Source organism: Oryctolagus cuniculus, chromosome 17 (assembly GCF_964237555.1).
Source record: "Oryctolagus cuniculus chromosome 17, mOryCun1.1, whole genome shotgun sequence".
Classification (NCBI taxonomy): Eukaryota; Metazoa; Chordata; class Mammalia; order Lagomorpha; family Leporidae; genus Oryctolagus; species Oryctolagus cuniculus.
The window spans coordinates 49,243,675-49,266,425 of NC_091448.1; the positions used below are offsets into that span (position 1 = coordinate 49,243,675).

Consider the following 22,751-nt stretch of genomic DNA (forward strand, 5'->3'; position numbering starts at 1 on the left):
TTCCCTTATATTTAAAAAAATTTTTTTAAATGGTTCTATTATTTAAATAATAAAAAATTTAATAAGTATTTTCTAAGAACAAGCATTCAAATGGTTTCCCAGTTACCTAGCCAAATCATTTTGTGGTAGCTGAAGGTTGTTCTTTTTTTTAAAGATTTATTTGAAAGGCAGTTACAGTGAGAGAGAAGGAGAAGCAGAGAGAGATCTTCATTCTGCTGGTTCACTACTCAAATGGCTGTAAGGACCCGGACCTGGGCCCGGCCAGGACGAAGTCAGCAGCCAAGAACTCCATCCAGGTTCCCCCCAGGTGCATTAGCAGGAAACTGGATCAGAAGTGGAGCAGCAGGGAAAAGAACCAGAACTCATATGGGATGCTGGTGTCACAGGCAGTGGCTTAACCCACTGTGCCTCAGAGCTGGCCGAAGCCTGCTGGCCTGTGAGTGGCTGGCTCACTGCCTCCCTGGCAGCAGCAGTCGCTCCTGGACCTGTAGCATCCGGCACAGAAAAGGCCACAGGGAACCGCGGTGATCTGCTCTGCTAAGAAAAAGCTAAGGTCTAGGAGGAATACCAATAAAACTAAGTGATCAACTAAAATCCTACATCCAATAAATGTAAGTGAAGACAAATTTAGAAAGCAATCTTAGCTCAAAGGAACTTTAAGGAAGAAATAATAGTTCTAGCGTATACTTGATTACCATGATATAATGGTCATTCATATGTTTCCATAGAAGATTTCTCTTCCAAGTTTCTTTGAACAAACATCAAATTCATTCTCCCTGACAGGGGAGGACAGATGTCAGAATCCCTATTTCCGAAGGGGAAGACAGCACTGTACAGAGCCAGCTGGAATCAGCTGATGCCGCTCATGGCCCGGCAGGTAACCATGGGCGGGCAGCAGAAGCCCTTACTTCCAGGTCGCGGAGGAGCCACGTCTTACTGAAGCCAGTCCCTTTGCTGCACTTCTTCACCAGCAGCCGGAGCAGGTCGGTCTGAAGGAGGGTGGCGTGGATCTCCTCAAATCCGTTAGCCTGCAAAGCAAAGAAGGGGTGGTCTGCAACTGCCTCAGCCCGAAGCAGATGAAGGTCAGTGTCCCACCCCAGCTGGTACCCCAAGATGAGCTTCCAGTGAAAACTCAAGAATCAGCGGGAAGAACAAACTCTGAACCTTAACCATAACCCACTGTCCACTCATCCACTCTTCAATTTGTCCACACTGAACAAATACTTTATATTTATTTTAAAGATTTTATTTATTTATTTGAAAGACAGAGTTATAGAAAGAGGGAGAAGGAGAGGGAGAGGGAAGGGGGAAGGGGTAGGGGGAGAGGGGGAGGAGGGGGGAGAGGATGAGAGGGTGAGAGAGGGGGGAGAGAAGGGGAAAGAGGGAGAGGGGGAGAGAGGGAGAGGGGGAGAGAGGGAGGGGGGAGAGAGGGAGAGGGGGAGAGGGGGAGAGAGGGGGGGGAGGGGGAGAGAGGTAGGGAGGGAGGGAGGGAGAGAGAGAGAGATCTTCTACCCACAGATACACTCCCCAAGTGGCTGCAACAACCAAAACTGGGCCAGGCTGAAGCCAGGAGCTTCTTCCAGGTCTCCCACACAGGTGGCAGGGGCCCAAGGACTTGGGTCATCCTCTGCTGCTTTCCCAGGCATATTAGCAGGGAGCTGGATTGCAAGTGGAGCAGCCCAGACTTGAATTGGTGCCCACATAGGATAATGGTGTTGCAGGTGGCGGCTTTACCTGCTACACCACAATGCCAGTCCCATTATTTTTATTTTTTAAAGATTTATTTTGGGGCTGGTGCTGTGGCATGGCAGGCTGAGCCACCACCTGTGACACAGGCATCCCATATGGGCACCAGTAGAGCAGTCCCAGCTGCTCTACTTCCCATCCAGCTCCCTGCTAATGTGCCTGGGAAAGCAGCAGAAAATGGTCCAAGTGCTTGGGCTCCTGCACCCATGGGGGAGACCTGGAAGAAGCTTCTGGCTTCAGTATGACCCAGCTCCAGCCTTTGTGGTCATTTTAGGGGTGAACCAGTGGATGGAAGCTTTCTGTCTCTCTCCATCTCTCTCTGTTAACTCAGCCTTCCAAATAAAATAAGCCTTAAAAAAAGATTTATTTTATTTATTTGAGTTGCAGAGAAAGAGAGAGAGGAAGAGACACAGACAGAAACACACACACACACACACACACACACACACAGAGAGAGAGAGAGAGAGAGAGAACGAACTCTTCCATCTCTGGTATACTCCCCAAGTGGCCGCAACAGCTGGGACTGGGCCAGACTGAAGCCAGGAGCCTGGAACTCCATCCAAGTCTCCCATGTGGGTGACAAGGGCCCAAGCCGCCAGGATTCGAATCAGTTCCCACGTGGGATGCTGGTGTCCCAGGCAACGGCTTACCTGCTGTGCCATGATGCCAGTCCCTCAACACACACCTTTAAATCTTATTATATTTAACTCCCGGCTCTGGACCTTCCAAAAGCTTTGCAGTGCTCTTCAGACTGCAATCCACGTGCACGCCTGCCTGCCCGGCCCCACCCTCCTCTCTCACAGTCCTACAGCACTGGCGCTGCTTTTGCTCTGCCAGCCGGCCTATTCCACTTCAAGGCTCGCTGCTCTGTCCTCAGGGAGTGCTCGGCCCAGTTTCCCCAGGGCTGACTCCTAATCTATCGCCCCACATTTTACCTTTCCAGATAGGCTTCTTCTGACTCAGGGCAGTTCTGCCAGCTCCCTGCTGTCTCTCTTGCCAGTTAGACTGTAAGAGAGTAGGGGCCTTCTTTCTGGTTGACAACACACTCACACCTTGGCACTCAACATTTACTGAATGACGGCTTCAAAGAGAGAGAGGCTCTCGGCCCTCAGGGAGCTCATCCTCCCTTTCTTACTGTAGTGTACAAAATGGAAGCAGCACATGGATGGTCTTAACCCCATCAATGCAAACCCTCAGGACTGGACCAGGGCCACTTAGCCCAGCCTGTGGTACAGTGCAGCCACTGAACACGAACTCACACACTGCGCGCCTGAGCTCCTTCCTTCATGAGCAACTCTGCTGGGAAGAGATCCTAAGAGTGCACTGAAACTTTACTTAAGAGATCTTTCCTGCGCATCAATGCCCTCACATACTGGAAGAGTCATGCTTCCCACATTCAAGGCATCTGATCTCCACACCAAGTTTCAGCCTGCTCTGTAACATGCCTGCTTCCTCCTTGTTCAAAGGTCCCAAGGTGCCAGCTTTATTCCTGCTTTTATCTCCCACAATAAACCAAGGGAGCCTCCCCATTTAGAGAGAGAAGTGAGGGAGCTTTTAGCTCATTTTTCTTCTCATCTCCCAAAGTTATATCCCCTTGAAGTAGTATAGGACCCAATTCCATGAGACAGTATTGAGACACAGAGAGAACCAAACTGGTAACTTTTACTACTTCTTTAAGGTTATTCTGTACAAAGCCCCATCCATCTCTAAAGATAATCAAGATCCCATGGTTAATCATCCACCAAAATCAGATGTCATTTCCTCCTCATTAATCCCCTGCAGATGTCAAATCACAGCCAGGTTCATTGTCAAAGAGCAGCAGCTGCCCATTACCTTTAGTGCTTTATATAATCCTTTGAGAGCCAGGGACAGGACCCACGTTGCCTCCACTGCCTCAGGACAATGGCTGTCCATGCTGGTTTGCAGAAGGTGACTGGCAATTAAGGCAAAGTGCTGGGAGTACTGGCTCAGCTGGGCCTGAGCGCTGCCGACTTCTTGTCCTCCTCCCTTCTGGACCAGCTGGTAGTCCTTCACTGATGTCAGGCAGGAAGAGGAAAGCACAAAAAGTACAGTTAGTGCTTCCTGCAGCTCAGTTCTTCCATTGTAATGTGCCTACCAAACGGAGAACTGCAAAAGCAAAAGTTCTCGAGCTCCAATGTAATTATGGATATTATTTATTTATTTATTTTTAAAACATTTTATTTTTATTTATATGAAAGGCAGAGTTATGGAGAGAGAGACAGTGGGAGAGACAGAATCTTCTATCCACTGGTTCACTCTCCAAATGGCCACAGTGGCCAGGGCTGGGCCAGGCCAAAGCCAGGAGCCTGGAACTCCATCTGGATCTTCCCTGTGGGTGGCAGGAGCGCAAGAGCGCCTGTCATCTTCTGCTGCTTTCCCCGGGCCCGTTAGCAGAGAGCTGGACTGGAAATGGGTAGGTGGGACTTGAATCTGTGCTCATAGGGATGCTGGTGTTCCAGGCAGTGGCTCAACCTGCTGTGCCACAATGCCAGCCATATTTGTAATGTTATTCTAAATGTTTATTTTCATCTGCGAGAGCGGGAGAGAGGGAGAGAGAGAGAGAGGGAGGGAGGGAGAGGGAGGGGGAGGGAGGGAGAGAGAGAGAGAGAGAGAGAGAGAGAGAGATTGATTCATTTCCCAAATGCCTGCAGCAGCCATGGCTGGGCCAGGAAGCCAGGAGCCCAGAATCCCATCTGTGCCCACCCTGTGGATGGCAGAAGCTAAGCACTTGAGCCATGTGCTGTGTCCCAGAACGCAGCAGCAGGAAGCTAGACTGCAAGCAGAGGTGACTGCGTATGAATTAGAATTCCTGACATGGGATGTGGGCAACCCAAGTGATGGTTTCACCTGCCGCACTACAGTGCCCACACCTGTAGGTACTGTTTTTAAGGCTAACTTACAGGTGAGAACAAAGATGTTGATGGAAATTTTTTAAAAAAAGATCTATTGATTTTATTTGGAAGGTAACGTTACAGAGATACAGAGAGCAAGAAAAAAGAGAGAACTTCTAGCTGCTGGTTTACTTCCCAAATGACTGCAATCGCTGTGGCTGGGCTGGGCTGAAGCCAAGAGCCAGGTCTCTTCCAGGTCTCTCTCATGGGTGCAGGAGTCCAAATACTCAGGCCATCAGCAGGGAATGGACCAGAAATGGAGAAGCCAGGACTCAAACCAGTGCCCATATGGGATGCCAGTGTTGCAGGTGTCCACAACACTGTCCCTTTATGGAAATTCATGAGAGTTTACAAGACTTCCACTTCCAAATAAGATGGAGTAAGAGGAGTCAGATTAAATAATCAGAACACCAGAAAACAAACAAACAAATCCACAAACCAGTCAAACATTCGACAACAGACAGTGTAGAACTACAAGCTCTGAGAATGAACTTAACTTTGGTTGGCCCTCCAATAACACCAGTTATCTGTAAAAATCCAAGCAGCACACAGAAGTCTCAGTGGATTGTGGAGATGGAGATAACAATGGCAGAGTATCACAGAGAAGAAAGATTCGTAGGGACAAACGGGTTGGGGAGAATTTGCTGGTGATCCAGAGAAGGTTCCTCATGAATTGGATGAATATTGATTGCACATATGAGAGAGGAAATTAGGGCAGGAGAAACAACTAGCAAAAAGCAATAGAAAATTCCTGGAGCTCACAAAGAGCTGGGAATATTTTACCTTCCCATGAGTGTGAGTTAGAAGTGTCCTGGTGGAGGGTAGAAAGAATTTGAAGACATAGTGATCAAAATTTCCCCAACTTTGTGATCCAAATTTTCCCCAGCATTGTGGCACAGTGGGTTAAGCTGCTGCCTGCTAAGCTGGTATCCTATGAGTGCCAGTTCGTGTCTTGGCTGCTCCACTTCCGATCCAGCTCCCTACTAATGGTCTGGGAAAAGCAGCAGAGGATGGCCCATGTGCTTGGCCCCTGCACACATGTGGGAGACCTAGAAGAAGTTCTTGGCTCCTGGCTTCAGGCTGACCCTTCCCTGGTCATTGCAGCCATTTGGGGAGTGAACCAATGGATGGAAGATCTCTCTGTCTCTGTAACTCTGCCTTTCAAATAGATAAATAAATTTTCCAAAAAATATTTCTCAACTTTCCAGTGATAAAGACAAAACAGAGAAAGCAGTCAGAGAAAAAAGACACAGTAAAAAGAGTATCAAAGAATGACAGCAGACTTTATACCACAATCCATGCCAAGCCAGAAGACAGCGGGTCAGGGTCTTTAAAGTATTCAAAGAAAGAACTCTCAGCCTAGAATTTCTTTTCTTTTCTTTCTTTCTTTTTCTTTTCTTTTTTTTTTTTTTTTTTTTTTTTTTTGACAGGCAGAGTTAGACAGTGAGAGAGACAGAGAGAAAGGTCTTCCTTTCGTTGGTTCACCCCCTCAAATGGCCGCTACAGCTGGCGCACTGCGCCGATCTGAAGCCAGGAGCCAGGTGCTTCCTCCTGGTCCCCCATGGGGTGCAGGGCCTAAGCACTTGGGCCATCCTCCAACTGCCCTCCTGGGCCACAGCAGAAAGCTGGACTGGAAGAGGAGCAACCGGGACAGAATCCAGCGCCCCAACCAGGACTAGAACCCGGGGCGCCGGCACCACAGGCGGAGGATTAGCCTAATGAGCCACCTCGCCGGCCTCAGCCTAGAATTTCTAACTCTACAATGTCATCCAGACATTGGACAACAGAAAATGCAGGGCAATTTGAACACCTACACCACAAGTAATGTTAAAGTAAGTTTTTTCAGGCCAGATAAAAATGATATCAAATGAACTTTAGCCTACACAAAGGAAAGAAGGGCACAAAAAATGATGAAAATGCAGGTAAATGTGAAAGATATTGTTTTCTCATTTAAAAATATCTTTGAAAACATTTGGCCCTTTAAAGCAAAATTAACATATTGTGAGATGTATATGGAGAATCAATCAGAGGATGAATGCTCTCATGAATGAATTCATTCATTCATTAAGTTTTTTAAAGACAAGGATTGCTGGATTAAAAATAAGACTCTACTATGTCGTATCTACAAGAAATCCAGTTTAAATATAAAGACACAGGCAGATTAAAGGTAAAGGGTAGAAAAAGATATACCATGAAAATTCTGGGGCCAGTGCTGTGGTGTAACAAGTAAAGCCTCCGCCTGCAGTGCTGGAATCCCCTGTGGGTGCCAGTTTGAGTCCTGGCTGTTCCACTTCTGATCCAAGCTAGGGCCTAGGAAAGCAGCAGAGGATGGCCCAAGTACTTGGGCCCCTGCACTGCATGGGAGACCCAGAAGAAGCTCCTGGTTTCAGATCGGCTCAGCGTCAGCGGTTGTGGCTATTTGGGGAGTGAAACAGTGGATGGAAGACCTCTCTCTGCCTCTGCCTCTCTGCAACTCTGCCTTTCAAATAAATAAACCTTTAAAAAGAAAATGCTAACAAAAAAAATCAGAAGAGGCTATATTAACTGTTATCATAACAAGGAATATTATTAGAGATAAAAAGGTACATTTCATAATGAATTGAGAACTAGACATACAATTATAGTTAGATACTTCAACAATTATCATACAGTAATTTTGAAAACATGTAGACAGAAGCACATGGAAGACTTTAACAATACTTTCAATTAACTGACTTGACTTAAATGACCTCTGTAGATCACTTCACTGACAATACAGCAAGCACAATATCTTCAAGTGCACATGCAACTTTCACAAAGAATGGAAAGTCACATTGTGAACCACAAAACAAGTTGCAATACTTTTTTTTTTTTTTAACAGACAGAATTAGACAGTGAAAGAGAGACAGAAAGGTCTTCCTTCCATTGGTTTACCCCCCAAATGGCTGCTATGGCCGGAGCTACAGCGATCTGAAGCCAGGAGCCAGGTGCTTTCTCCTCGTCTCCCACGTGGGTGCAGGTGCCCAAGCACTTGGACCATACTCCACTGCCTTCCTGGGCCACAGCAGAGAGCTGGACTGGAAGAAGAGCAACCAGGACTAGAACCCGGCGCCCATATGGGATGCTGGTGCCGCAGGCGGAGGATTAGCCAAGTGAGCCACAGCGCCGGCCCTAGTTGCAATACTCTTAAATAGGACTGGAATAATTAAAACTATGCTCTCTGATCACAACAGAATTAAACTTGAAATGAATAAGAGAAATATATCTGGAATACCTTCCAAATATTTGGAAATTAAAAATAACCTTTAAAATAAGAGTAAAAAAGAAATCATAAGGTAAAGTAGGAGATATTCTAACCTGAGTGAAAATAATAATATAACATCAAATATTATGGGATATGGCTAAAGTCATACTTAGAGCAAAATTCATAGCAAAATGATTCTATTTGCAAGGAAGCAAGTCACAAGTCAGTGTTGATGTCTATCTTCAGAAACCTGAAAGAAATAAAAGCACAGTATACCCAGAGACAGCAGGAATAATGAAATTAACAATGATCAGAACAGATATCAATGAAAGAGAAAACAGAAATAATATAGAAAAACAAATGAAACTAAAGTTGGTCCTCAGAAAGATTAAAGAAATTGATAATCCCCTGGTTAGACTTGTGTAGGAAACAAAAGACAGAATACAAAAGATCAGAAATGACAGAAGGTAGTTAACATCCCATGTTAGGCTGAGAGAAACTACAGACCTAAATTTTATGGACCTAATTTTCTGCCCTAAATAAATGGAAGATATACCATGCTCATGGATCAAAAGATTCAATATTTTCAAGGGGTCAGTTCTCCTCAAACAGATATATAGATTCAATGCAATGCCAAGTAAAATCCCAGCAGGCTCTTTTATAGAAACTACCAGCTGATTATAAAATTTACACAGAAAAGCAAAGGAACTAATAGAACCAAAAAAATTCTGAAGAACAAAGTTGGAGGAGTTGATCTCAAGACAGTAGAGTATACATTCACAACATTCAAGACAGTGTGGCACTGGAGAAAGGACAGACACAGATTAATGGGACATAAAATAATCCATAAATAGATATACACATTTACAGAACAATTAATTTGCAATAAAGGTGCCAAAATAACTTGGTGGAGAACAAATGGTCCTAGAACAACTAACTATGCTCATAATGAAAAAAAACTCAGACATCCCTCACACAATGTACATAAACAGCAAAATCTGCCTAACGCTAAAGCTGAGTAGGAAAGAAAATCATTAGCAGCAGAACTGAGAACATAATAGTTCCAAATTCTAGGTGATTTGGCAAATTCAATCAAAAGGGTTTATTGGTTACAATGTAATAATCTTAAGTGTCCTGATGAAACAAAATGGAAGTCCATGAATGTCAATGCATTTGTTCTAAATACCTGACTCCCTAATATGACTAAATCAGAAAATAAGTGACAGTGGCAAATGGAGAATTAAAAACAAAACAAAACAGACTCCAAAAAACAAAACCATACACATAGCAACACAGGAAGAACCTTTAAAATTACTCCATTTTTGGACTGGCATCATGATACAGGTTAGGCAGTCTGGCATCGCATATGAGCAACAGTTTGAATCCTGGCTGCTCCACTTCCTCTCTGACTCCCTGCTAATGTGCCTGGGAAAGCAGAAGATGTCCTGAGTACTGGGACCCTGACACTGTAGGGGAGACCTGGATGGAATTCCAGGTTCTGGGCTCCTAGCTCCTGGCTTTAGCCTAGCCCAGCTCTGGCTGTTGTGGCAACTTGGGGAGTAACCAGCAGATGGAAGATCTCTCTTTTAATGTTTCTCCCTCTCTCTGGAACTCTGCCTTTCAAATAAATAAATGAATCTTTAAAAAAAATTATCCCAACTCAACCTTATCACTTCTGAGATAAAGAAAAAGAAGCTCAAGGAATGATAAATTTCCTTTAAAAAACCACATGCAAGAGGAAGAATCAAGACATCTTCACTGATTTTAAGTTATGCAGGGATCGGATAATTTTGTTAGATTCTTAGAAACATAGGAGACCAATAATGCTTGGAACCTGTTTTCCTTTTCCGAGTTTTGACATCGACGATCACAGCCCTGTTCTTCTCAGTGAAGTGCTTCAAAATGATCACGTTATGGGGTTCATTGGCATTATCTATATAAACACAGCGAGTTCCCACACACAGAACCTGGAACACGAGAAAGAATTCAGTAGCACCTTGACACAGGAAAGAATACTTCATTAGGCACAAGCCCCGCCCCTCCTTGCTGCACCTCTGACTTCATCAAGCACTTAAGGACAAGGTTCTTCTCATCTAAAGGCCTGGCACAGAATTCGATTAAGTCCCTGTTGGGTGAATTCAGGCTTTTCCAGCCTCTTTTCAATCTCAATCAATTGAGATACAGGAAGATGCCAAAGAAAAGTCAACTGCTCTTTGATTCTTTGTAATTTGTTACAGTTATCAATGATTCAAAACCTTTTTATTAAACACTTGTTAATAAAATGAGCCAAATGGCTAACGGTTAGAAATCTAAACTGACGGCTGGTGTTACGGTGTGGTAGGTTAAGCACCCCACATAGGCGCCCTTTCAAGTCCGGCTGCTCCACGTGGGTAGCAGGGGCCCTTCCTCACTGCCCTCCTGGGCGCACTAGCAAGGAGCTGACAAAGATGAGAAGCGGCGCCCAGGCCTGGGCAGCGGCCTACCTGAGGGAAGCCGACCAGAACGAGCAGCGTGAAGATGTTGGTGTGCTTCAGCTGGAACGGCAGCTGCTTGATGCAGTGATCTGTGAAGGCAGCAAGGACGTCACGCCACAGAGGGGCGCTGTTGAGGGACCGCAGGATCTCCGCCATGGAGCACGCCCAGTCTAAGCCCACCCGGCTGGAAGGCAAGAGCTTCATTAGATGCCAGTGCACAGGCTCCAAACTTAACAGTCATTGCTGCTCTCCAAGGGAGACCAAGGAGCAAGCAAGCAGCTGTTATTATTCAACTTACAAACTACCAGAATGTTTTGTATGTAACAATAATTGAAACCCCTCCACAAAAGATTTGTAATTTATATACTTAGTCTACAACCATGTTTTTGAAAACCTCAGTAAGAAATCACCTACATGTGTGTACACATATGCACACTCACATTCACATATACAAAAAAGGCCTGGGAGGTAATATAGTGAAACAGCACTTGATGCAAGCCAGGGTGATTTCTTCCTTCATTCCTGGTCTCCAAATTTGGTCCTGTGGCTGTTACTCTTATAACGGAAATAGATTTACTTTCTTCCACTCCAACGCCTACACTTACTGCCCTCAGGAAAAAACAAACCAGGACATAGATCATGAGAGAGCCGAGGCAGAAGACAACGTGAGGCGGCTCAGCTGCTACAGCAATGGTTGACGGCACTGCTAACAGAGCCAATTTCATCCTCACAGCTCTGTAGCAGGCTGAAATGAAGAAAGGAACTCCAAGGCAGGGAGTGGCTGGGGAAGGAAGAGCCAAGGCTACCTGTCCAGACACACAGCTCCCAGGCTGCAGAGCAGGTGGGTGGTCTTCCAGCCATCGGGCACGACGGCACTGTCCCCTGCAGCAAACAGGTTGTGCTTGGCCGAGAGGACCTGGATCACGGCAGCGTCGACCTCTGCTGGTAGCAGACGGACGATCACTTGGCCGAGGAGGCCCAGGGTGAGGTGGTAGGTTTCGTTCAGGTGTCCTGCATTTGAGATGACCACCTGGAACATGAGTGGGAGCACGTGCTCGAGGTCCATCAGTGGGATGGTGGGGTCCTGCCAAGAGAGGGAAAGGCTGCTCAGGGCAAAATGCGTGTAACCACGGGCGACGGTGTGAACACAAACCCCTAAGTCAATGGCAAGAAGAGGGTGGAAACCACCCAATCCATTTATGTTGATGGGGGCGGGGGGGGGGGCTAATGAGAGGTCCTTAAGTCGCTGGAGGGGTCTCCCTCAGAAGGCCGTTCTCAGGAGAAGGCTGGTCCTAAAAGGCTGTGTGTGGGGCCGCTGCGTGCAGTGCCAGTATCCTCTATGGATGCTGGCTCAAGTCCCGGCTGCTCCACTGCCTGGGAAAAGCAGTGGCAGATGCTTCAAGTGTTTGGGTCCCTGCCACCTATGTGGGAGACCTGAATGAAGTCCTGGCTCCTGGCTTCAACCTGGCTCAGCCCTGGCTGTTTTGGGCACTTGAGGACTCTCCATTCTGTAACTGTGACTTTTTTTTTTTTTTTTTTTTTGACAGGCAGAGTGGACAGTGAGAGAGAGAGAGAGAGACAGAGAGAAAGGTCTTCCTTTGCCATTGGTTCACCCTCTAATGGCTGCCGCGGCCAGCGCGCTGCGGCTGGCGTACCACACTGATCCGATGGCAGGAGCCAGGTGCTTCTCCTGGTCTCCCATGGGGTGCAGGGCCCAAGCACTTGGGCCATCCTCCACTGCACTCCCGGGCCACAGCGGAGAGCTGGCCTGGAAGAGAGGCAACCGGGACAGAATCTGGTGCCCCGACCGGGACTAGAACCCGGTGTGCCGGCGCCGCAAGGCGGAGGATTAGCCCAGTGAGCCGCGGCACCGGCCGACTGTGACTTTTAAATAAATAAATCTTAATACAGTCTGAGTGGGGCCCAGCCACACTCTCTGCTTCCTGGCTCACCATGTGATGGGTGGTCTGTGCTCGCCACTGCTGCCCTGGTCAGGGCTGCCTGACCTTGGACTGTGAACCCCTAGAACAGGAGCCAAAACCAACCACTCTCCTCCGTGAGTAGCTTCTCTCAGGCACGCCTCTGTAGTGACAAACAGCTAACACACCATGCCAGCTAAATAGTTCATCTTCATGTATTATTTACAACTGACCTATCTGATGGAATTACGTAGTAGCTTTCACAAATACCACATGTACAATCAATTATAAAATAAACATTCTCAGGCATTATCTTTTTTTTTTTTTTTGACAGGCAGAGTGGACAGTGAGAGAGAGAGAGAGAGACAGAGAGAAAGGTCTTCCTTTGCCATTGGTTCACCCTCCAATGGCTGCTGCGGCCGGCGCGCTGTGGCCGGCGCACCGCGCTGATCCGATGGCAGGAGCCAGGTACTTATCCTGGTCTCCCATGGGGTGCAGGGCCCAAGTACCTGGGCCATCCTCCACTGCACTCCCTGGCCACAGCAGAGAGCTGGCCTGGAAGAGGGGCAGCTGGGACAGAATCTGGCGCCCCGACCGGGACTAGAACCCGGTGTGCCGGCGCCGCAAGGTGGAGGATTAGCCTAGTGAGCCGCGGCACCGGCCCTGAGGCATGATCTTAAAATCCTCGAACATTCATTTACTCTGAAAAATAAACTTAAAATATTTGTTTTCTACCCCTCTCAGGAAACGTCCATTGTAAAAGAATTCAGAAATACACAAAAGTTAAAGTTCCCCATAACCTACTCCCAACACTCAGGAGATAACATCAACACTTTGATGAATAGCTTTTCAACATTTTTCTATATACATTTACATGTAACATATGTAAAATAAATATTTTACTTAAGTTGTTTTTCTTTAACATTATCCTGCAAATTACTTTGTTTTCAATTCTACTTTCCAATTCAGCACTAGTATAAACATCATTTAGCCTGACAGCCTAGTATATAACATTTCTATACACTGTTGACATTTGTTATTTTCATAGTGAAAAAAAAAACCACAAAATTGGAGAAAACCTTCAAAATTTCTGAGTTATAACCCTTTGTGTGATTCAAGAGGGCATTATGCCCACAACATGAAAACAAAGTCATTTAAGAACACAAAGTTGAAGAAGGTCTCGCCCTGAAGGGAAGGCTGGCAGGGGCCTCAGAACCACGCAGGGGAGAAGAGGCTCTGTGGAGAGGTAGCCTGGCAGGGCTCCGCCTAGCTGGGGTGAGGAGGGCATGCATGCTGGGAAATGGCCATGCCTGGAGTGCCAGAGCTGGAGCGCCACATGGGGTGGGCAGGGCTCCAAGCTGGAAGGGCAGTGTGGCAGTGTCAGGGTCCAAGTGGAGAGGTGAGGGCAACCACAAGGGGAGTTCAACAGCCTGGCACTGGAAGGAGCTCAAGTAGCATAAGCAGAATGCTGTCACTTGTCACAAAGTAGTAGCCTGCTGTGGATGACAGTGGCCTCAGTGCGAGGGGGCAACCTGACAGAGAGAAACAGACTCAAGTGTAGTATGGAGGCATCTACATCGAGGGAGGCTCAGAGCAGGGTGTCAAGAGTCCAAACAGGGAGGGGAGGACACCCTTTATTTCTTATTTATTATTTTAAAGAACTACTTATTTAAGTCAGAGTTACAGAGAGAGAGAGAGAGAGATCTTCCATCCATTGGTTCACTCCCCAAATGGCCATAACAGCCAGATCTTGGCCAGGCCGAAGCCAGGAATCAGGAGCTTCTTTTGGTCTCCCACGTAGGTGAAGGGGCTCAAGCACTTGGGCCATCTTCCACTGCTTTCCCAGGCACATGAGCAGGGAGCTGGATTGAAAGTGGAGCAGCCAGGACTCAAACTGGTGCATATATATGGGATGCCAGCACTGTCACAGAACTGGTACCTTTTTTTTTAAGATTTACTTTACTGCTTTTAAATTTATTTGTTTTAATTTTACTTATTTGATTTTTTATTTTTATTGTTTCATTTAATTGAAAGGCAGAGTTAGAGATACAGAGAGAGGGAGGGAGGGAGAGAGCTCTCATCCACTGGTTCAGTCCCCAAATGCTGCAACAGGGCTGGACCAGGCTAAAGCAAGGAGCTTGGAACTCCATCTGGATCTCCCACATGGGTGCAGGGGCACAAGTATTTGGGCCATCCTCCACTGCTTTCCCAGGTGCTGGATCAGAAGTGGACCAGCCAAACCCTGAACAAGTGCTCATATGGATGCCCAAGTCACAGGTAGCAGCCTAAGCTGTTGCTCCAGGAAGCTCCCCCCGACCCCGCTCCGCAACATTCTCTGAGCACTGTGGCCCCACGGGGAGTGAGCCGGTTGATGGACGATCTCTTTCTCTCCGTCTCTTCTTCTCTCTCTGTAACTCTGCCTTTCAAATAAGCAATAAAATCTTTTTAAACGAATAAAAAAGGAAGAATGGCAGTAGGGATGGGAGACAGAATTATACAAAGCAAAATGGGATCCAGGATCCTCATTATTTAAGAGCTATAAATATAGAAAAGGAGAAAACCATAATGGACCTGGTAGTTCTATATAGGAATTAGAAGGACTGAAGCGAACCATGATTTATACTGACCCCCCTCCCTAAATCAGGGGCATTCAACTTTGACACTACTCAAATTTGGTTTTGATACTTTTTTTCTGTTTACTACTTATTTATTTTATTTTTTTAACTTATTATTTATTTATTTATTTTTGGACAGGCAGAGTGGACAGTGAGAGAGAGAGACAGAGAGAAAGGTCTTCCTTTGCCGTTGGTTCACCCCACAATGGCCGCTGCACTGCGGCTGGTACACCGTGCTGATCCGAAGCCAGGAGCCAGGTGCTTCTCCTGGTCTCCCACGCAGGTGCAGAGCCCAAGTACTTGGGCCATCCTCCACTGCCTTCCCAGGCCACAGCAGAGAGCTGGCCTGGAAGAGGGGCAATCAGGACAGAATCCAGCTCCCCGACCAGGACTAGAACCTGGTGTGCCGGCGCCGCAGGTGGAGGATTAGCCTAGTGAGCCGCGGCGCCGGCCTATTTTCAGTCTATTTAAAAGGCAGAGAGACAGAAAGATAGATCTTCCAACTGCTGGTTTACTTCCCAAATGCCTGCAATAGCTAGGGCTAGGGCAGGCAGAAAACAGGAGCCTGGATTCAATTTGCATCTCCCACATGGGTGGCAGGGACGCAAGCACTTGTGCCATCACCTGCTGCCTCCCAGGGTGTACATTCTCAGGAAGATGGATTGGAAGCAGAGTAGTTAGGACTCAAGCCTAGGCAATCTGTTATGGGCTGCAGGTATCCCAAGTGTTGTCTTAACTGCTGTGCCAACTACCTGCCTAGGGTCTGATGATTCTGGTGTGTGTGTGTGTGTGTGTGTGTGTGCGGGGGTGTGGTTGTGCATTTTAAGATGTGTAGTAGGCCGGCGCTGCAGCTCAATAGGCTAATCCTCCACCTAGCGGCGCCGGCACACCGGTCGGGGCGCCGGATTCTTTCCCGATTGCCCCTCTTCTGGTCCAGCTCTCTGCTGTGGCCCGGGAAGGCAGTGGAGGATGGCCCAAGTGCTTGGGCCCTGCACCCCATGGGAGACCAGGAAAAGCACCTGGCTCCTGCCTTCGGATCAGCGCGGTGCGCCGGCCCTGGCGGCCATTGGAGGGTGAACCAACGGCAAAAGGAAGACCTTTCTGTCTCTCTTTCACTGTCTAATTCTGTCTGTCAAAAAAAAAAAAAAAAAAAAAAAAAAAAAAAAAAGATGTGTAGCACAGCATCCTTGGCCTCACTCAAGGTTCCATTTGCATCCCTCCAAGCTGTGCCAACCTAAACTGTTTCTAGATATTGCCAAATAACCAAATGACACAGCTTCCAGCTTGAGAATCTGTGCCTGAAACATAAAAATAGAGGTAAAGTATAAAGGTATAAACGCTCACACACCCATACACCCACACACTAGTTCTAACCATCAGGAGGACTTAGGAGCAGAGACACACTGTTAGTGATCACCCTGCCTGGTGCTCAAACCTTGGTTTCCAAATGCTGTTCTCTACCAAAACCAACCAGGTCATGTTGAGAAATGATGGAGTCTGGGGCTAAAAGAGGGAGAGTTCAAGGAAACATCTTATGCCAGAAAACAAGGGAAGGTTAAAAAAATGATGAGGAGGAGCCGGCACTGTGGCGTATTGGGTAAAGCGGCAGCCTGCAGTGCCGGTAGCCCTTAAGGGTGCGAGTTTGAGTCCTGGTTACTCCACTTCTGATCCAGCTCTCTGCTATGGCCTGGGAAAGCAGTAGAAGATGGCCCAAGTTTTTGGGCCCAGCACCCACGTGGGAGACCTAGAAGAAGCTCCTGGCTCCTGGCTTCGGATCAGCACAGCTCCGGCTGTTGTGGCCAACTGGGGAGTAAACAAAAGGATGGAAGACCTCTCTCTCTCTGCCTCTCCTTCTCTCTCTGTGTAACTCTGATTTTCAAGTAAATAAATAAATCTTAAAAAAAAAAAAAAAAAAGATGATGAGGATACATCACACGGCCATAGAAGTCAGCCTGGTTGGGCTTCCCTAGCCAAATCCAGGTTAATTTAGGCATTGAAATAAGTAATCTGAATAGTGGATTATAACCAAATGAATAAAATAGGAAATCATGTACCCATTCTGATAAATAAGTAAATTATCAGTTATGAGAAACAGGATATTCATGTAGTTTCAAGGACTCTCCCAACTAAATATTTACTAGTAACAAAGAGACTGCATTGGAAAAGTCTGACACCACTTAAGTGACCAGAGTGGACGCAGCCAGTTATGAAATGAGGCGAAACTGTGTTTTGCTTGATAGGCTGCAAGGAGAAGGCATCACTGCTCTGTCACATTCCTGCCCAAGACGCAAAACCCGAATCTAATCAAGGGGAGACTCCCAACAAACCCAAAGGCCTGAAATCTTCAAGTGACAAGGTCTCAAAAACTAAGAAAAGATAAACTGGTGAAGGTTAGAGGAGACTAAAAGGGCAAGACAACAAAATGCTACATATTAATTCTGATGCTCTTGCTTTAAGACATTTTTGGAGTTAACTTGGTAAAACTTGAACTGGGTCTAAGTACTAATTTGTCCAACTTTTGTGTAAGTCTGTAATTGTTTCAAAATTAGAGAGGGTATGGAACAAATGAGTTTTCAGATGGTGCTGTGGGAGTGTAAACTGCTCCAAGGAAAACCTTGCTAGCACAAGCTTGCTCTGTGCCCTTCTGTTCGCCAAGTGACATGCACAGCACTGTGTGGAGCGGCTCCAAAGTGGAAATTACTCACATACCCAAGAACAGTAAAGTGAACTTGAAAATTAGAGTATGCTCACAGGAAATGCATCAGAGTAGCAAATGCACAGACAGAGATGGAGTACAATGTAGTCAATGTAGTCCGTTGACATAAAAAGTTTAAAAACAGGCAAAACCAATCTATGGAGACAGAAATCTTTGTATTATTGGATTGTAATAGTTCTTTATATATTCTAAATACAAGTCTATGTAAGTACTTTTTACACTAAAATAATAACATGTCTTCCCAGTTGTCTGTTTAGGAAAAATAAACAAACCAACAAAAAAAGCCAAGAGTGGCATATACATTTTAAAAGCTGAATAAAATAAAGATGGCTCACTTAAAATAATAATAATAATAATAATAATAATAAAAGCTTAGCAGGGGGGAGAGAATAGCCACCACAGTGGTGATTTCAACAAATCAACTTACAGAATTCTCTCAAACAAAAGATGCTGTATGTCAAGACGTAAAGTGTGACCAAACTGAAGGCAAGCAGAGGGTGGACACAGGAAATCCACTCTGCACTGCAGGAGATGCAAATGGGTGAAAGAGCAGCAAAGTCAAACGACAGGAGATGCTCCCCAAGCTCAACTTAGCAGAAGAGCAAGACCATGCTGAGAAGGTACACAGCAAGAGAACACCTACTTTGAAATGGCCTGATGAATAACTGAACTCTAAGGAAGAAAACTTTTAGGAAAAAGAGATCAGTTTATGTCATCTTGCTGTTGGGCTTCTCATCAGTTCCTCTAGATGGCAGGAGACCAGGGGTTTGGAGGGGAAAAGGCTGGGTCTCTATAATTTTATGCCCACGTTATCTTCACAGGGGAGAGGGAAAAAAGACTTAAGCTTTTGGAAAAAAATATTGAGAAAGTATCCTAGTAAGACAAAAAATGAATTAAGATAAATAATCTGGTCATTATAAATTCATTTATTACCCATAGAGGAAGAAACAGTAGCCAATACCAATAATGTGCAGTCAAAACAATAACTATCACAATTAATTCTAATGTGGTTCCAAAATTCTACAGAAAATAAAAGATGAAAAATCTAAACAATAAAGTAAAAAACTCTCAAAACAATCAACAAACCAAACAGACCATGTGGAGCTAAAATGATGGCTAACTTGAATATTTTGGATTAGATGAGTAAAACTAAAAGCATGCTAAAAGTCTCATCTGGTTTGAGAGAAAAGGCAAAAAGGTTACACACTTAATTGAGAGGAAATAAATGGAAAATATTTAACTACAACTACAATTAGATAATATGTACTATACAGACTACATAAACCATTAGAAAGAGTAGGAGCACTTGCTCAGTGACAAGGAAGAATGCATATGGAGCAGGCCAGGGCTGAGGGCATAGAGCACTTAACTAGCCCACCTCATAAGAAGTATACTATGTGAACAAGCACAGCTGGTCAGAACAAAGCTAAGATCAACTTAGAAAAAGATCACTCTTGTGGCTGGTGGTGTGGCGTGGCAGGCAAACTTGCTGCCTGTGATGCCAGCATTCCATATGAACACTGGTTCCAGTCCTGGCTACTCCTCTTCTGATCCAGCTCCCTGCTAATGCCCTGAGAAAAGCAGTGGAAGAGAGCCTAAGTGTTTGGACCCCTGCTACCCACGTAGGAGACCTGGATAATGCTCCTGGCTCCTGGCTTCAGCTTGGCCCAGCACTGGCTGTTGAAGCTATCTGGAAAGTGAACCAGTGGATAAAAGATCTCTGTGTCTCTTGCTCGCTCTCTGTAATAAATCTTTTATTTTATTTATTTGAAAGGCAGAGTTGCAGAGAGAGAGAGAGAAAGTCTTCCATCTGCTGGTTCACTCCCCAAATGGCCCCAACGGCTGAGGCTAGGCCTATCTGAAGCTAGAAGCCTGGAGCTTCTCCCAGGTCTGCCATGTGGGTGTAGGGACCCAAGGACTTGGGCCATCTTCTACTGCTTTCCCAGGCCATAGCAGAGAGCTGGATCAGAAGTGGAACAGCCAGGACTTGAACTGGTGCCCATATGAGCTATCAGCACTACAGATGGCAGCTTTTCCTGCTAAGCCAAAGCACAGGCCCCGATCTTCTGTTCTTTTTAAATAAAGATATCACTCTTAGAATGAAACTGGTAAAATTAACACAAGACAATAACCAGCTGCAGAAAGGCCTCAGCTAGAGATGGCTTCCTCAGTGTGCAGCCCAGCGAGATGTGGAAGAGGAGCAGCTCTCATCCACATCAAGCCAAAGTCAGCAGAAATCAGTCCTGGCTCTTAGCACAGAAGCAAGCTTAGATGAGGTGCTTGCTCAAAGCCTTCAAAGGTTGGCAAAGGAGGGCAAAGACCACAGTGGTGACTGCACTGTCCTGAGTCTGAGGCTGCTGATGACAGAGCCACATGTGGACTGGACAGATTTACACACACACAAGAACATACTGATTATCCTGCCAGACACCAACCCCTGTGAACTAGGACAGAGTTATAAGCAAGCTCCAACTCCCATGCAAATGTTCATTCCCTTGAGTCTGATCATCTCTGGACAAACTGCTAAAAAAGTCCTTGGATCCAGAGATTTGAGAAATAGACGTTAGATTCTGGGGCAACCACTCTTCCTCAAAGGCCTGGCAGCTTGGGAAATTCTGTTTCAGTAGCCTGCTGGCTCTGTTTCCTCTGTTTACTGGAAAAAAGACAGGAGACTGATGGAAAGATGTCAGCAGATGTCAGCTATCCCTAAACTAATACATAAATTTGACTCCAGACCAATGAAAAGCTAATAGGATCCTTTCTTTAATGTGATAAACATGATATAAAAATTTATATAGAAAATATGTAGGGGCTGGCACTGTGGCATAGAGGGTAAAGCCACCACCTGCTGTGCTGGCATCGCATATGGACGCCGATTCGAGTCCTGGCTGCTCCACTTCTAATCCAGCTCCCTGTTAATGCACCTGGGAAAGCAGTAGAGGATGGCTCAAATGCTTGTGTCCCAGCACACATGTGGGAGGCAGGGATGAAGCTCCTGGCTCCTGGCTTTCGCCTGGCCCAGCACTGGTCATTGTAGCCATCTGGGGAGTAAACCAGCAGATGGAAGATCTCTCTCTCTCTCTCTCTCTCTGCCTATGCCTATGCCTCTCCCTCTCTGTAACTTTTCCAAATAAATTAATCCTAAAAAAAAAAAAAAAAAAAAGCATAAATAGCCCAGAAAACTACAAAAAGGTGGGGGGGGGGGATAATGAAAACTTAAGTAAACTATCTAGATTATTTAAAGGTGTCAATGTCATAAAAGTTATTTTAAAAAAAAGGTAAGGAAAGTAGATTAAAGGAAACTAAATGAGCATGACATCTAAATGCAATGCAGTTCCCAAGTGTATCCTGACTTTTTTTTAAGGCTTGGGGGATAATTGGGAAAATCAGTATATAGGCTACACACATATAAAACAAATTATTACACCAATATTAAATTTTTACATTATTTAAGTATGATGATTAATAATGATTAATAATGATTGTGGTTGTACAGAAAAAATATACTTTTAGGAGACACATGTTGAAGTACTAAGTGTAAAGTGTCAATAATGGTTTCAACTTATTAAAAATCTAGGGGCAGGTATGCGGTCTAGCAGTTAAGCCATAGTTAGGATGCCCGTACCCCACAGCAGAATCCCTGGGTTCAGGTCCTGGCTCCACTCTCCACTCTAGCTCCCTGCTAATGTGCACCCTGTGAGGCAGCAGATAGTGGGTCCCTGCCATCCAGCTTCAGCCTGATGCAGCTGAGGCCACTGCAGGTCTTTGGGGTATAAACCAGCGAATGGAAGATCTATCTCTGTTTCTCAAATAAGTAAATAAATAAACTTTAAAAGGCAGATTTATTAAGTAAAGATAAAGCAAAATAAGATGAATCTAGGTGAAGATCTTCACTCACTGTTCAAGTTTTCTATGAGCTTAAAACTTTTAAAAATAGGGGCTGGTGTTGAGGAGCAGCAAGTTCAACCCCGGCCTGAGAAGCCAGCATTCCATGTTGAGAGGCAGTTTGAGTCCTGGTTTCTCCATTTCCAATCCATCTCCCTGATAATGTGCCCAGGAAAGCAGCAGAAGCAGCCCAGGAGCTTGGGTCCCTACCACCTATATGTATAACCAGGGTGGAGTTTCAGCTTCTGGCTTCAGGTCGGCCCAACCCCAGCTGTTGGGGCCATTTGAGGAGTGAACCAGCACATGGAATAGTTTTCTTTCTGTCTCTTTCACATCTTTTTCTGTCTCTGTAACTCTGCCTTTCAAATAAATAAATAAATATTTTTTAAAAAAACTTCTCAAAATAAAAAGATAAAAAATGCTCAAAATAATTAAAAATAAATCATAATGTACGTATTTACAAAAGATAGAGAGGGTCAAAGAAGGAAATAACTTCAAGATCCTACCCTCAGGGATACAGATACAACTGTTTAGTTTGTTTCCAACAATGCTTTCCCAACTTTTTTTCTATGCATGACACCAAACCCATCATCTCTCTTACCGACTTTAAGGGCGGTAACATGGCTGCTAGTAATCCCAAAATCCTCTTCTGGGAGCACTCAGCAAACACTTGCTCAGGGTGTGGAGTCACTGCCTTCTCCTCTACTGGCTTCTGAGATGATGCTTCTGCATTTTCTGTATCTGCGTTGTAAAACACCAAACTTTTAGAACCAGAACACTCCTAGTTCTACATACACAAAGAGGCAAGTAAGCCACTGTCCCTGTGCCCGCACAGAATCAAGCTGGGACCTAAACACCTGCCTTTGTGCAGATGCGCCTTTCTCAAGGAGGTCCGCCTGATCCCTACTGGCAGGGGCAGCCTTTACCTGGAAGTCCTGCAGGTGGGCCAGCATTTGCAGGCGAGTCTGAAGTCTGGGCCGTTAAGGACGCATCCTCACCTGCCTTGGCTCTCTGCTTGTCACCTGAAGGGCTGACTTCCTTACAAAAGGCTTCTTCCCCCTAGAAACAGAACGTTAAGTGTAAAAGAATTAAGGTTTCTTAAGACAAAAGTTTAGTCCATTAATATTATAACATTATAAAGTTATTAGCCAGTCTCCATAGACCAAAAACTTTTGAATTTCATTAGAAAATGCCACTTGTTTCTTATGATAAGCTATACTTTAAAACAAGGTTGTCCAATTTCCTTCCTGTATACTGAGGT

At 45.5% G+C, this 22,751-nt stretch overlaps 1 protein-coding gene across 6 annotated transcripts in view; it reads right to left on the minus strand.

Annotated features, from left to right (window-relative positions):
• ZZEF1 (zinc finger ZZ-type and EF-hand domain containing 1) overlaps positions 1–22,751 on the minus strand; it is a 130,189-nt gene that overhangs the window by 18,054 nt on the left and 89,384 nt on the right. For 4 of the 6 annotated variants that reach the window (XM_070061242.1, XM_070061240.1, XM_070061241.1 and 1 more), the window contains exons 38-44: positions 22,417–22,549; positions 22,092–22,231; positions 11,162–11,439; positions 10,365–10,539; positions 9,716–9,848; positions 3,580–3,779; positions 909–1,028 (exon numbers count right to left, since the gene is read on the minus strand). In XM_070061242.1, the coding sequence (XP_069917343.1) occupies positions 909–1,028; positions 3,580–3,779; positions 9,716–9,848; positions 10,365–10,539; positions 11,162–11,439; positions 22,092–22,231; positions 22,417–22,549 (1,179 nt within the window). The remainder of the gene's footprint in view (positions 1–908; positions 1,029–3,579; positions 3,780–9,715; positions 9,849–10,364; positions 10,540–11,161; positions 11,440–22,091; positions 22,232–22,416; positions 22,550–22,751) is intronic. The other 2 variants (XM_070061244.1, XM_070061243.1) reach the window with 1 other exon arrangement.